The 15975-nt window shown below is 36.8% G+C and overlaps 1 protein-coding gene across 1 annotated transcript in view; it reads left to right on the plus strand.

Moving 5' to 3' along the window:
- The window catches only part of Adam22 (ADAM metallopeptidase domain 22), a 222125-nt gene that overhangs the window by 186412 nt on the left and 19738 nt on the right, over window positions 1–15975 (plus strand). The window contains exons 24-27 of the mRNA XM_059256452.1: window positions 4308–4476; window positions 6417–6531; window positions 7894–7984; window positions 12371–12388. Of these exons, the coding sequence (XP_059112435.1) occupies window positions 4308–4476; window positions 6417–6531; window positions 7894–7984; window positions 12371–12388 (393 nt within the window). The remainder of the gene's footprint in view (window positions 1–4307; window positions 4477–6416; window positions 6532–7893; window positions 7985–12370; window positions 12389–15975) is intronic.

Genomic DNA, 15975 nt, shown 5'->3' on the forward strand with positions numbered 1-15975 from the left:
TGAGGCATAAAAATAGCAAAGGATCAATAGTGTAGAAAGTAGTTCTCTCCTAGGAAATCTGTGGGCAGGGATGACTGCTTTATTTCATTTAAGAACTGAATTTAGCCGGGCGGTGGTGGCACACGCCTTTAATCCCAGCACTCGGGAGGCAGAGCCAGGCAGATCTCTGTGAGTTCAAGGCCAGCCTGGGCTACCAAGTGAGTCCCAGGAAAGGCGCAAAGCTACACAGAGAAACCCTGTCTCGAAAAACCAAAAAAAAAAAAAAAAAAGAACTGAATTTATCTAATGCTGGGGAAATGACTCAGTTGGTAAAGTCTTACACTCACCCTAGTAAAATATTTGAACACATTAGTGCATACCTCTAACCCCAGTGCAAGGTATAAACAAGGATTCTGGAGGCCTGCCAGCCAACCAATCCAGCTGGATCAGTGAGCTCCGCGTTCAGTGAGGACCGCCTTTCTCAGAGAAGGTGGAGAACAATTGAAAAAGACACCACAGCATTGACTTCTGGCCTCCACACATGTACGCATTCATACTCACATGCATACAGAGACACGCATGTGTACAAACACATGAATACAGACACAGACACAAAACACCAGCGTATGTATGTGGCTCCACATGCACAGTTAATTTTGATAAAAAGTAATATGGAGCCGGGCGGTGGTGTCACACGCCTTTAATCCCAGCACTCGGGAGGCAGAGCCAGGTGGATCTCTGTGAGTTCGAGGCCAGCCTGGGCTACCAAGTGAGTTCCAGGAAAGGCGCAAAGCTACACAGAGAAACCCTGTCTCGAAAAACCAAAAAAAAAAAAAAAAAGTAATATGGAAATTTTTGGACTAGCATTGGCAAGGTATCATACGGAAATATTAGTTTTATATATATAGAAAGAAAAACTATATACAAAAGTACAATAACTATATACAATATATACAAGTAATAAATGTCTAAACAATGTCTAGTCCATTTTTATTTGACAAATTCAGAGAAAATAATTCCATTATCTATCCTATTTTGGTAAGTCCAAAATGTACCTAATTCACTTTCTATCCTAACTAGTCTTCAACTATAACTAACTAACCTCCAACTATAACTAACTAATCTTCAACTCCCTCAGAGACCCAAGAAGGAAATAATATTAGCTAACAAAAATAAAAACAGAAAGTGCATGCAAGCAACTTCCAAAAAATTTGTGAGTTGACAGAAACAGCCAGCTGCCTGGACAGTCACCTGAGGTTTCTCCGCAGTGCTGGGGCATCATCTTCAGCCTATATAGGCTTAGCATATCTGACAGACTCATTTGTGAAGTAGGATGTATACAAGGTCAACAGTTCAACCTCACATTGGGTGAGAGCAGTCCATGTACCAGAAACACCTGAATTCCACTAATGTCATGTCATGATTCAGGATTTTAAATTCTGGAAATTATTGATGGTTTTTTAATTCAGCTGTCCATTCTTCTTGGCTGTGTACATATGACTTCATCTCAGCATCCCGTTCCTCTCCACATCCCTCTATTAAATGCCAGTCTACTATTGAGAGGCGTGAGCTTAGTTACTCTTCAAGAATAACTGTTTCAGCTGCTGTTCCATTGCACATCAGAAGCCATCAGCCCACTGCCTGTTCAGCTGCCTTCGAAGAAAAGGGCACTGTACCTTTTCCGAATTGCGAAGGCCACTTCAGGGATGGTGCCATATTGTCCTGGCCTCAGAAGATGCCTTCTGATAAAGCCATAACCACACTTGTTTTGGCAAGAATCAATAATCCTTTGTTTCATGTCCTGTCTGTCCATTTTGTCCTGTTGATTTGAGGATACTTTGTTGTCCAGTGGCTAACTTTTGCCACAATGAAAGTTAACTCCATATGCAGTTTCTTCAATGCCCATATTTTCTCTGAAGTAGATTGGTACTGCCAGGAGCCGACATGTCTCAAAAAGGAAAAATTTTCTAAGTTATTAAAACATTTTAAATGCCATATTCTGTAGATCTCTGAAGGGTTTGAAGATGACCTGTCTAAAATATCTCTGCTCAATTTTTAAAACATATCTAATATGACTACAAGTTCTATTGTAATGTCTAACTATTAACTTTCATTTCTTTATATCCTAATAGTTAGTAATAATAACATTCAAGGATCAGAAAATTCCATTGTTAAATGAACGGTATAAGTACAATTAGAAATATACGTATAGCATTTTCTAACAATATCAATTTCAATATATATAATTTGTATACAATATAAAACAATCCAATCCAATGTAAAATATTTAAAACTAATAATTGTCTTTTTCTTCTTTTCTTTTCTTTATTTCTCTTTTTTTTAAACAAGAACCTTAAATCTAATCTCCTTTGCTTAGCCTTTTTCCTAACCCTTGACAACAACTTGTAACCAACCCCCCTAAACAATGAAAATTATCCCAGACCCAAAACCCATTAAAAAGACAAAAAAACCACTCGCCCCATACCACCTCTTTGGGAATGTGGGCGTCGTATTTTTAAAATTGCTTCCTGCTGGGTATGGGTGAAGTTATCTTTATCCTGAAAGAAAAATTTTAGGTTAATTGTCAAATTCTAGGAAAGGTAACTATATCCTTCATTATCCAGTCTGTGTATAATGCCAAAGTTCAGGGTTTATCTCAAGTCCTTATTCAAGTAGTCTTTGAGACTGGATCATCTCAGCTAGTCATCTCAAAATTGCTCTGAGCACCTTGTAGTTCAAAGCTGATCTGTAGATGATGTTTGTCAGCTTAGTGATATTATTATTGTCCACGTGGAATTGTTGTTGTTGTGGGGCCCCATCTTCTTCCTGGAGACTTCAGTTGATGTTAGGCCTGGCCGTGATTTCCTGCAGAAAACTGATAAGAGACTCGAACACAAAGACATATATATGCAGCTAATTGAAGCCTTTTTTCTAGAATTAATTAGTACTCTATATGACCATATCTTAACAAAGTTTAAAATGTATATATATCTATATATATATATATTAATCTTGTAAATTTTGATATAAAATTTATACTTTAAGAAAAGTTTAAAGAATCAGAATAGAATCAAAGAGTTGAGATTAGTAATAGAATAGTCCCTTAATTAATTTGGCTTTTCTCCTGTCCCATAGCAGAAGATGGCTCTTTTCTTCTGGCATGATACAGGGAGTTTGCATTTTCCTTTTAACAACATGCTTGAGTTTAAAGAAGGAGAGAGCCATTCTCCAACTCCAAAGTCAGCTTTAAATTTTAATTGAACTGGGACTATTAGAAGACCAATAGTGTTAAATCTTTAGAGAAAAGCAGAAACAAACATTTAGGAAGACATAAAATTTTTTAGATAATATATACCCATACGCCGTTTCACTGTGCTTCCTGGGATAGATGATTTGTCCCTTTTCTTCAGTTGTCTCATTTGTCCAGTGTTCTTCAGATTCCTTAACCTTCATTCTCCTAAAAGACAAAAACAAAAACCTTTCCCCAAGACTAATTTTGGGGATGTTCCTTTTTGGCAAGTTATTATCTTATTAAATGAAAAGGCATGTGTTACTGATATAAGTTAGTTTAAATTGGATGTTCATGCTGGTTGATGAACTATCATTCATATATATATATATATATATATATATATATATATATACTTTCAACTTGGTTTGTTATTTTATTTAATTCTAAGAGAAAACATGTGAGCATGCTATACTGAGCAGTGACTATAGTGGTTTAGTCATTCCCGTAGAATTTGCACATATGCAATGTTTGGGAGCATTGGAAATCAAACCCAATTCCAATCCTTATTTGAAACACATTTGAAATCTTCAAGCCTACTTAGTCAACCAATCAGACTTGCACCAAGTATCCAAGGAAAAATAATAGAGCTAGCTCAGTTCTGACCCTTGCTGTAGTAATTTTGTTTAAATTCTGTTAAATTTAAAATTAATTTTAAATTACATTAAATTTTGTTTAAATTTGGAGATAATATAATTATCTCTGAAAAGAGTTAGATCCAAAGTTTCTATTACTTTCTACACTTAAAAGACACTTCTGGGTGTGATGATGTGTACCCATAACCCTGGCATATGGAAGATGGGGGCCAGAGAAGCCAAAGTTCAGAACAGCTTTGTTTGCGTTAAGAATTTGATGCCAGCCTGGGCTACATGAAATCCTATCTCAATGAAACAAAAAACAAGTAATTAAGCATCCTTTGACTACTGGTTTTTATGAAAAACAGAAGACCAGAGAAGGAATATTTCTTTTTAGTTTTATACTTAAGATGAATGTGAATTAATGGAATCCTATTTTCTTTTTACTTCCAATTTATTTTTAGTGGTGGGCATGTTAAGCTTGAAGAAGACGTTGATCTTGGCTACGTGGAAGATGGGACGCCCTGTGGTCCTCAGATGATGTGTTTGGAACATAGGTGTCTTTCTGTGGCTTCCTTCAACTTCAGCACTTGTGTGAGCAGTAAAGCAGGCACTGTTTGTTCAGGAAATGGGGTAAGTGCCAGAGCCTCACCTTGGAAAAACATCCATTTCTTTTATGTTACACAAGTAGATCTAATCCTGTAATATCTCCTTAATTATGGACAGTGTGATTACCCTTGTTTCTGGTTGGCATGTGAACACTAACTTGATCAAAGCTACTTGAATATTTTTGTTGTATAGTCGAGAAAGTCTGGGAATAAGAAAACTGGTAATTTTCCTAATCAAATTCTTCTGTCTTCCTTCCCTATGCTAAGACGATGCCATACAGTGTAGTGACAGGTTTTCTGCAAGTGATTTAGGAGATGAATTTTAGCAAACTATAATGGAATTTCTAAATGATTTTATTATTATTATTATTATTATTATTATTATTGCTAATTTTTTTAAATATCTTGACCGCAGTGTCTCCTCCTCCCTTCCCACTCAGTCCTTCCGCCAACCCACTCTGCCCTCCCATCCACTCCTCCTCCATTTCTATTCAGAAAGGGTCAGACCACCCACGGATATCAACAAAACATGGCATATCAAGTTGCAGTAATACCAAGCACCTCCCCTCATATTAAGGTTGAGCAAGGTGATCCAGTATGAGGAAAAGGGTCCCAAAAGCTGGCAAAAGAGTCAAGACAGCCCCTGCTCCCACTGTTAGGAGTCCTGCAAGAAGACCAAGCTACACACTGAAATGTGGGGAGTGAGGAAAGAGAGTGAGCCAGATATTTAACTACTTAGGTCATCTGGGTGCAGCCAAATCAGCACTGACCGACCGCAGATAACTGTTGTAGCCACACTGGAGATAACAGCCAAGGTTAACACTTGGAAATAACGAAGTCTTCGGGGAAGTGCTGTTCATGGATGAACAGAAGAGTGGTACTTTTTGACACTTTAATTCTGTTCTTTCAGAATTGTGTATTGGCTAGCATAGGTCTTATTTAAGTTGTAAGTCAAACACCAGTCCTCCATGAATGAACTCTCCATGAATATATCCAGTTTTCTCATTTTCATTAGGAATTCCTTACCAGCAGTTTGATTTTTTTTTCTGTTAGCATGTGATTTTCTTTTTGTTGGCATTACAGAATCTTTGATTGAATTGCTTGTTTTTCCGGTTGAGGCAATGGACCCTGTTTTGTAATTTGAAGCTTTCAATCCTGATCATTTCATAAGATGGATATTAAATGTCCTTGAGAGCTATGTATGCTTGGGCTGACAGTCACAGGGTCTTTTTACTTTAGAAAGTAACCAGTTGTCACTATCTACCAAAAACAGGAAATCTTATGGCACACAAGAAAGAGAACACACATAGTTGTGTAACTCTGCTCTAGTAATGTAAGAGGGGTTGTTTTACCTCCTTTCTGTAATCACTAGGAGGATTTAGGGAAATAATTCTCATGGGGCCAAAGAAATGAGTAATGAAATCACTTTTTTATCATCCTCCTAGTAAATTTTAAATACATGCTAAAACAAAATACGTTTTTAACTAGTAATGCTTAGTTTAACAAATTATTAAGAGTAAGATAATGTAAGTAAGATTATAGATGGCATAAAAATAATTTACAATAATCATGTGTTAAATAGAGGTATTAGCCTATATAATCAAAATGTTTTATTTATTGTATGTGTGCATGGTGTGTCTGTGTGTGCACACACATGCCGTGTGATATGTGATGGTCAGAACTGAAGGACTCAGTTCTCTCCTTTCTTATACATGGATTCCTGGGACTGACTAAGGTTACGAGGCTTACATAGCAAGTGTTATAACCCCTGAGTCATCTCATCAGTCCCCTACATGTTTTTAAATTGCAGTAACTCAAGCGTATATATGGCAAAAAACTAAAATCAGGATGGAAGTACTCTTTATGGAAATCATCAAAGCCTGTGTGTAGTAATTATGAGTTGGGGTTTATTTGCTTCTCTGTAACAGAGAACTGATGTTCTGTTGGCTCACCTCTGGATTGTAGGTTTGCAGCAATGAGCTCAAATGTGTGTGCAACAGGCACTGGACGGGTGCCGACTGCAGCACCCATTTTCCTCACAATGACGATGCAAAGACTGGCATCACCCTGTCTGGCAATGGTAGGTATCTGCCTTGGCATTCTGTCATACTTATATACAACAAACGGGGAATTTTCTCTGTATGCATTTGTTTTTGAGAGTTTTATCGTAACTCAGAAATAATGGTTATCTACGTAATTGGGGGGAGTTTGCTTTGTGAAACCAATCATTTTCATTAAATTGTAAAGATTTGTCACACTGAGTATAATTTAGCCAATGGACTTTACCTTATTCTGTCCTACTTCAGAGGTTTTCAAATGTTATAATTACCTGAGGCTGTGACAAACCCTAGCATCTTTAAGTGATCTATTCTTTGGCAATCCTATGCACGTCTCCAGTACATTCTGTCCCAGCCATCCCTCCCACACTCCCTCACGCTCCTCTCACTCCCAGCAACCCCTCTTTATTCCATCAAGTTCTCACATGACCTCCATGCTTTTTTGTTGTCTTTTTTATTTTCTAACATGTCTTTGAAATTAAGAAAGTAGAGTGGTGTCTCAGTGGTTAAGAACACATGTTGCTCTTGCAGAGGACCCAGGTTCAGTTCTCAGGACCCACACGATGGATTACAGCTATCCATTAACTCCAGTCCCAGGAGATCTGGCTCTCTCTGCTCACCTCATTGGGCCCCAGGCATGCACATACTGTATATACACACAGACAAAACATCATACACATAAAATAAAATCACAAAAAATAAAGCATTCAATTTAAATGGATCATTACATAGTTTTGAACTGAGTAAACAAGATGAATGAGTTGATTTTTAAGTATTTAAAAATATTCTTTGTTATAGAGTCTCGTTTCTATAGTCTAAACTCTGAGAAGTGTAGAAGAAACACAGTTGACCAAGGTGATAAGGATGGAGGACATGGGTCAGACATGACAGGGGGGCAGTTCTACAGAAGAGAAAATTAAGTGTGGGCAGTTAAAGAGTTCGCACTTTGGAGATGAAGATTTCCTGTAAACAGTTACATCGTTTCTTTCTTGTGGCTCCTTTTGTGTGGAATAATACTCAATTCCCTATGTTCACTCGCCTCCCAAGGCTGAGACAGACAAATGCCCTCATCTAAGTCATCTATACAGGTTTGAAATCTTGGTAATGTGACTTTACTAAAGCCCAGAAGGATTAAAATTTCATGTCCTCAGATGGCAATGGGAAATGGTAATGTGGCACTTGCCCCCAGGTAAGTGTGATACGAGTGTTTATAGTACCTGGGTCTCAGTGGCTGTTCAAAAGACGTAACTTAGAAGTGGTCATACAGGCCCACCCTGTTTAAATCCCCGGAAGGGTGGGCGGACATGCTGAGCCTTTTACAAATCAGGTATTGTTAGTGTGATGATCACTCATGTCGCTAATTTTCCCCTTGTTTTCCCTTCCAGGTGTTGCTGGCACCAATATCATAATAGGAATAATTGCTGGCACCATTTTAGTGCTGGCCCTCATAATAGGAATAACTGCCTGGGGTTATAAGTAAGTCAATTTTTTCAGTATTATTACTAAAAAATTTACTTTAAAATATTTTGATTAAGGGCTAGAAAGGTGGCTTAGTGGTTTAAAATGCCACTGGCTCTTGCAGAGTTTTGATTCCCAGTACCAATTTTGGTGGCTCATAAACCCATGAGTGGTGCCTCCCATTCCAGGGGATCTGATACTATCTTCTAGTCTCCTTGGGTACCTGCACACACACACACACACACACACACACAATTAAATATTAACTAGAAGGTTATATGTCATTACCTTTGTGTTTGTATTGATAGTCAGTCTGGTCCAGTAATCAGAGATTACCCACCCTTGGTATGGTTAGAAGTAATGATAATTTATCACAGTTGAGACTTTGAAACAACTCTTTTCCTATTCTGAAAATATTGAATGTTGTTTTAAGATCATGGAAGTGACTCTTAATTGTGAGTGAATGCATGTGGCATCCATACACCACATTAACAGCAAAGCCCCCTTGTCCTAATAGCCATTAATATATATGAGTTTCTTCCTGTGAAGATCAGATGCTTGTGAGATTCAGGTTTGTTTTTTTAATTCAGTTCATCTGCAAAATTTAGGCGCCTAATTCTTCTTAAGCTTCAAAACTCATTATATAATTTTTGCTTTAATTTTTAGAAGTTGAGAGTCATCTGCTTTTGAATATTTAGTAGCCTCAGACATTTACTAAGTAAATGTTTTCAAATAGTTACATGTTTAATACTTTAAATTTCCCTTTTGAATACTTACAACGTAAATTTTTCTTTAGTGTTCTAGTAACTATTTAATGTTATGGCTTAAATGTAGTGTAAACCTTTCATTCTTGAGTTAGGTTGTCATTGCTGGGGCAAATACCTGAGGAAACAGCTTTAAAAAGGTTCTCTGTGGCTTATATTTGAGAGGTTCTTATTGTCATGTGACCCTGTTGCTTTGGGCCTGTGCCAAGGCAGAAAAGCATGATGGGGCACATGTGAGAGAGGAAAGCTGCTCACCAAAGAAAGAGCTCACCACCCATATTAAGCCCTATGGCCCCCAAAGCTATTGAGCTATAAATCCAGAAATGGATCAACCCATTGACGAGGTCAGAACTCCCATAACCTGATTCCCTTATGAAGACCCCAATTTTAAGCACTGCTGCATGGGACCACACGTTCAACACACAAGCTTTTGGGGACATTCAGATCCAAACTATAATAGTTCTCTTTCATATTTCAACCTGCTGACTCTGACAATGTCCCAGCCAGTGCCCCAGCCTGGGGTTTTCCATTTGGAAGACCTGCACTGTATTTGCACACTCATTTCATAGCATCCCTTGTGGATCAAATGTAGATCACACAATTGGGAATTAAAATAGTTTGGATTTGGGGATAGTGAGATGGCTCAGCGTTTAGGAAGATGTACTGCTCTTACAGAGTTCAGTTCCCAACACCCATGTCAGATGACTCAAAATCATCTATCTCTCCAGCTTTAGAGGATTTGACAACCTCTTCTGGCCTCTGCAGACTTCTGTACTCACATGCACATACTCACAACACACACACACACACACACACACACACACACACACACGTAATTAAAGATAAATAAAATTTTTAAAAGATTTTAAATTTAGAATTTCCTCTGTACCTTTCTTAAACTCATCTTTGTTCTGTGCGTTATTATGTGTCAAACATTCAGAGTAGTGACTGGCTCACAGAAAGCAGTCTGATTGTCATCTACGGTGGTCTAAAATCAAATCAAAGGAGACACCTTTAAATGTATATGTGTCAATTGTTTGTAAAATTAAAACCCTGCAAGTGTTTTGCTAAAAAGGGAGAGCAATTCTTTTACTGTTTGTATGCTGCCATCATTAAAATTCAGGAAGCCATTTATGGATGGCTATATTAACAAAAACACAGTGTAGTGAGGTAGTGTGGCTCATGTACATGGAATGGCCTAGAGAGGAGCTCATGGCATCGGACCAGGCTTTGCCCTGATTAACTAGCACTAGATCAGCTGTAGCAGATGCTCAATACATTTCACAGTGTAATTTAGGCACTTATAAAATTGTACATTGAAGGGAAGGCCTTTCCTCATGCCACAGGCAAATGATCTCTGTCTTGAAGTCATTGTTTTTGCAACTTCTCTGATGTAGGACACACATACTAATGCTTATCATGAGCATTGCTGTTTATTATAGCTCAATGTTTTTATTTGGTCCCACGAAAATTGTTCTAGAATGTGTGATATGGGTGAATAATTTTTATAGTCCTGGGAAAAGGTACTGTTCAGCAAACATGAAACCAAAACATACCTATTCCTAGTGAAATTACCTTTGTCTGTAGAAATTACCTGTTTTCTTTAGGGGGGATTACATTTTGTCTTTTTAGCATTTCTAAATTTATATACCTTGCAGATTGATTAAGAAAAAAGACGGATCTTGTTCATATTGTGGTATCCTTCTTAGACATAATTTGAACCTAAGATTCAAGTTTTAGAGCTTTTAAAATTATTCAGGATATGTTTACTTATTTTGTTTTGTTTTTTTGGTTTTCTTTTTTTTTTTAAACAGGGTCTTACTCTGTAGCCCTGGCTGGCTGCAAACTCACTTTGTAGGCCAGACTGACCTTGAACTCACAGAGACCTACCTGCTTCTTCCTCCTAAATGCTGGGATTAAAGGCATGCACCACCACACCTGGCTTAGAATGTTTAGAAATAGAGTGAGAATATAGAAATTTTAGCAGAGGAATTAAACTGTGAAAATAATATTTTTTTGTGTTCTGTTTGAAGTTGAAAACAGACTGGACACTTGGGAAGCCATTTTCGTGTTGTCTTTCCATTCTTCCAACATTCCACCCTTTCTCCAAGCCTTGGGATAGGGATAGCAACAGGGAATTCTCACTTGGAGAATGAGATGAAAAAGTAAAATGTCTGGTAGCTAATGGAATGGAACAGGATACTAAATTGTCACTTTTACTCTGTGTGCCTGTCGTTAACTTTCTGGTATTAATGGAATGGACTGGTAGGTGAAGGTGCCATGTGGAAGCATTATGTTTGGTTGTCGAGGTTGGAACTCCAGATGACTTAGCCACTTGCCTTTCTAATATGCCTTCAAAATATTAATATTCAATTACATCAAGATAGAAAGTCAGTGACTTTTGAAAAACTTACTGCTAGTACATTATCACATGCGTCTGAACAAGATTAGTTTGTTAGGAAAGTCATAGAAATTTACTTCAACTCACGGCCAAATCAAAACCAGAAATTGGACTGTGAGCAAATGCATCCAGTGTGAAGCTTGAGAAAGAAGTATTAATACTTATGAAAAGCCAGGTTTATTTTAATGCATTTTTATTGACCATCCATGATAAGTAAAGTGCTCTGGTATGCCTGTATGTTCTCCTGCTCAGACTTCTTAGAAAGAGCTACAGTTGCTATAGTTGGATGTTTGTGTTTCAGTAGGAGTAAATTAAGACTTATTTCTATGAAAATGTAGTTAATTTGTATAAATAATTTGATTAATGTTTCCATGTAAATCAACATTCATTCATCTTTATCTATCTATCTATCTATCTATCTATCTATCTATCTATCTATCTATCTATCTATCTATCTATCTATCCGCACCTATATTTAAAGTAGAATTGACAATTGACAAAGCTGGAGAGGTGGCTTAGTGGTTAAGAGCACTCGCTGCTCTTCCAGAGGGCCCATTTTCAATTGTCAGTTCCAGAGGATCTGACACCCTCTTCTGGCTTCCGCAGACACTGCATGCACACGGTCCACAGACATGCATGCAGGCAAAACACCCATACACGTAAAGTCAAGTAAATAAAATTTCAAAAACAATAGGACTGACTCTAGGTAATTATTAAATATCTGGTACAATAAAACTGATATTGAAAAAAACAGTTACTCTTTAATGATTACAACTGAACTTATGCTTTTAGAAATGGGCTTAGTGGTTAAGACACTTGCTGCTCTTGGAGCGGACCCAGGTTTGGTTCCAGGCACATACATCGTGGCTCACAACCACCTGTACCTCCAGTTCTCGGGGGTTACATACTATCTTCTGTCCTCCGAGGGTACTAGGCACACATATAGAATAGACACATACAGGCAGGCAAAACATAAATATACATGAAAGTAAGCAAATTTTAAAATCAATAATAATTAAAATGGGCAATTGTTTGACAATATTGTCACTAACTCTTTGGTATCATTTCTCCTTATGATAAGATGAAGTTTTGTGTGTGTTCCTCATTTTAATTTTACAGTCAAAATTCCTCTAGGGAAGATGGTTCAGTGAAGGTTGGGGTTTTGTGTTTGATGCTGTGTTCATGTGGTTCTGTAGGTAACTAATGCTTTTCTTTTTCCTTTCTTCTGTCTATGAACAGAAATTATCGCGAACAGAGGTATGTGATGACAGTGATCTGAATATATGACTAAAAAGTTTAACCCTTTGTATCACTGTTGGAATTCATACACGCAGTTTCAAGTGGTTTTTTGTGTTTTATGTAAGAACGATCTTGACCTTTTATGATTTTGAAATAATAATTAAAATTATTTTTAATAGCAATATGTATATAGAAATAGATTTTCTCATCAAAACAAACTTCCTTTATGTTAAGTTACCATGTTTGTTTACATTGGTTTATTGGCTTTCCTTCATGTTTATAACGCTCTTACTACCTAATAGTCTGAGGGAAATTATTTTTGTTACTGTTGTTGTAGTAATAACTTTTATAAGTTACAAGATTTATCATGTGTTCCTATCAAGGGGATGTTCTGCAATGTACTTTATGTAAGAAAATATTTTTGCATCTTTTGGTAATCGTAAAGGTAGCTAAAGAGGGATTTTGCATAGTTAGAATCTCAGAGCTCTTGTACCTCCTGTGCTATTATTACATGAAACCCATGGAGAAAGTCAAACACCTATTTAATATAACCTTAAGATCTCCATTTAGCAAACAGTATAAAAGAGGTAGAGCATTCGTGTTTTTGATAGGAATGGCCAGGTTTTGTATAAATTGACATAGTATTGAGATGGACGTTTTGCTTCTCACATTTTAAAAATTATTAATTCTACTTGCTGTTGGTACTGAAAACTAAAATGTTATCTTGGAAACTGATGAACCAACACCAGGTATTGCACATATACTACTTAGTTCTGAGTGCAGAGTATTTGCACAGATTCCTACTTAATTTTTCCTCTGTCCGATTGAGTGCTTGTGGCACTGTAGGAATAGATATGATAAATAATGAGACATTTTCAGACTCTGACCACAAGATTCTTTTTTTTTTCAGAAATCAAAATTTTAATCTTTACTCTTTTATTTCCTTTATTTTATATTTTAAACTCTATAAGGCTTTAGCTGTAAATATCTATAGAATCTTTGTGACTACCTAATACTCAAAGATTTCAGTTGAAATCCTGATCATAACTTTGATTGAAACAATAATCTATAGTAATCCTAATTTTAGATATTAGAAATATTTCCCTTGGGGAAACAAACTCATTATTAGAAAGTGTGAAACGTAAACAAAATTTATTAAAATTTAAAAACACAAAACGTTTCTTGGACATGTCTTGAACTCATGGGTCTAGACGTGTGTGAGGAAAGCAGGGCCTGGTTAGGTTTCCTGCGTGTAAAAGTTCTCTCAGAACCATTTCTATAGGAACTAAGTAAAACTATGATACTGCTGAGTACACAAAAAGGAAAGATCATGCCTCAAATACACAACATAAGCAAAGCTAAACCCATCCTCTAAGCTGCCCTATGGATGCTCTTCAGAACACAGAGACTGCCTATGCAAAAGTGATTGATGTTAAAAGGCATATATCAATTTATTATTCTGATTAAATACATGCATAGTTAAAAGCATTTCCACACTATCACTATCCCTTTTATCTGTTATAATTTAACACCTCCTGGCACTATAGCCATTGTTGCAAGGATATGACAACTCTTCTGAAATCCAGTCAATGCCTGGGGAGTCATTCCATCTTCAGAGGAATTTATTTTAGATATTTTGTTATATTTCAATCTTTACCCCCTTGTTTATGGCTGATGAATATTAGTTCTGTGTAATGGTTCTCAAAGATGAGAGCAACAAAGGATGGATGCTAGATCAAGAAGTTATGCATGAAAGTGTCTTTAGGGTTCTTCTAGGTAATATGCATTAGTGATTAGAGGGGAAATGGGTGGGCAGACAGACACACATATGTCAGTACATTCTCAACCCTATAAAATGTTTTGCAGACATTCAAATAAAGACCCATCTGGTTCCAAAGGTACCAGGAACTAAAGACAAGACTTTTGATGTTATCTTTACCTTAAATTAGGGTTGCCTTTGCAGTTGTCTGATGGGAAGCCCTACCAACAAGAAGTTAGTAGTTAATCTGCTATTGTGTGGTATAGGAAAATTGCTAACATCTCTCAGCTGTGAAGTCAGTGTTCTTTGTAATTCTTAAAGCTCTGTGGTCAAGGGAGAGGACCACAGGAGCCATCAGCTCAGTTGAGGCCCGCACACTACTTTTGGCTGACAAACCATGAGGTTTTGCTTTGGCATTTAGTGCTTTAAGCAGTATTAAATATATGGGCATTTACCAGGTGGCTATTAACATTGAAATGGCCTGCAAATGCCAAATTGGGCCTAATGTTCAGACCTTTGGAGAAGACAGGCATACAATTCTATAAATGAATCAAATAACCAACTTCCTACCGAGCAACAACAACAAAAATAGAAGCCCCATTCTGGGACTTCATGGAAGTATACCTCTCACACATACGTTATTATAGTACCTTATTTCCTCCGGTGGCATTCTGGGAAGGCTAGGAACCATGGAATCACAGGGCTACAGTGAAGCCTTAGATATTGAATCATTGCAAAGATGGCTACTTGTCTTTTTCTTTAAAACCTCCAGGAAAGAAAACCTCTACCTTTTTTCCCCGTCAATTTTATTATTTCTTCAGGTATAATTGCATAGAGCATGACAGCTGTATGGTTTACAGCAGGAACTGTACATTTCAGTTTTCAGTTGAGTTGGCAGATACAAACAGAATAAGGAATATTTGGTGGACTTAAATTTATAAACCATCCACATTTGGTTGAAATCTTTTCCCTTTGTTTGAAATAAACATGTCCCTGTGACCAATGAAGAGCATGATTATTAGACTCTTCTTTCTGCTCTGGAGTTTCACCTTAAGCACAGTCTCTCCCTCACCTCCTTCCTTTCTCTCTCATCTCCTTTATCCATTTATTTTCTTTTTTGTGGACTCCCCACCTTTTCTTTCCCAAACCTTTTTGGTTTCTTTTTTTTTCATTTTTCATATTTCAGTGATATTCATGCATCTGTCAACATGACTTGGTATAACTTGCACAATATTTCTCAAAACAAGAGAGCAACAATTCCTATAAGAGACAGCCCAGTCACTAACCAGGGATTAGAGAAATGTCTCCTCCATATTGAGGTTATGACCTTTTACCCCCCATTTTCTAATTTTGAGTATGTATATGGATTGATGAGATAAATACCACTGTTCAATAGATACTTTTAAGGAAGGTCAAATTTCTCTCATTATCAGACCAACCATTTATCTAAAGGCTTTGAGGTTAGTGCAGCCAACCCCCCCAAAAAAAAAAACAAGAAACAGAAAAAAACCTTTATTGATGTTTACATTTATAGGGCTCAATACTAGCTGGCTTACTCTTATAAATACATTGTTATCTGAAGTAGAATAAAAGCAGTCAATAAGCTTGTAAATTATAGATGTGGGAAAATAAATTATTGTTTGCATAGTCTACCCAAAATCATTAAGTGATAGGTGTTGATCCTTGTGTTAGCAAATAGAAATTCCTTAAATAATGTTATTTAATAAGGTACATCAGTTCAACAAAGAGGTTGTATATAGAGAAAAAGTAGACATCTTGTAACTAATGTAGGAAAGGTTGATTTTTGAGGAAAAAGAATTCAGTCACAAAGCATTTTTTCTTTTGC

This window comes from Peromyscus eremicus, chromosome 3 (genome assembly GCF_949786415.1).
Source record: "Peromyscus eremicus chromosome 3, PerEre_H2_v1, whole genome shotgun sequence".
NCBI classification, from domain to species: Eukaryota; Metazoa; Chordata; class Mammalia; order Rodentia; family Cricetidae; genus Peromyscus; species Peromyscus eremicus.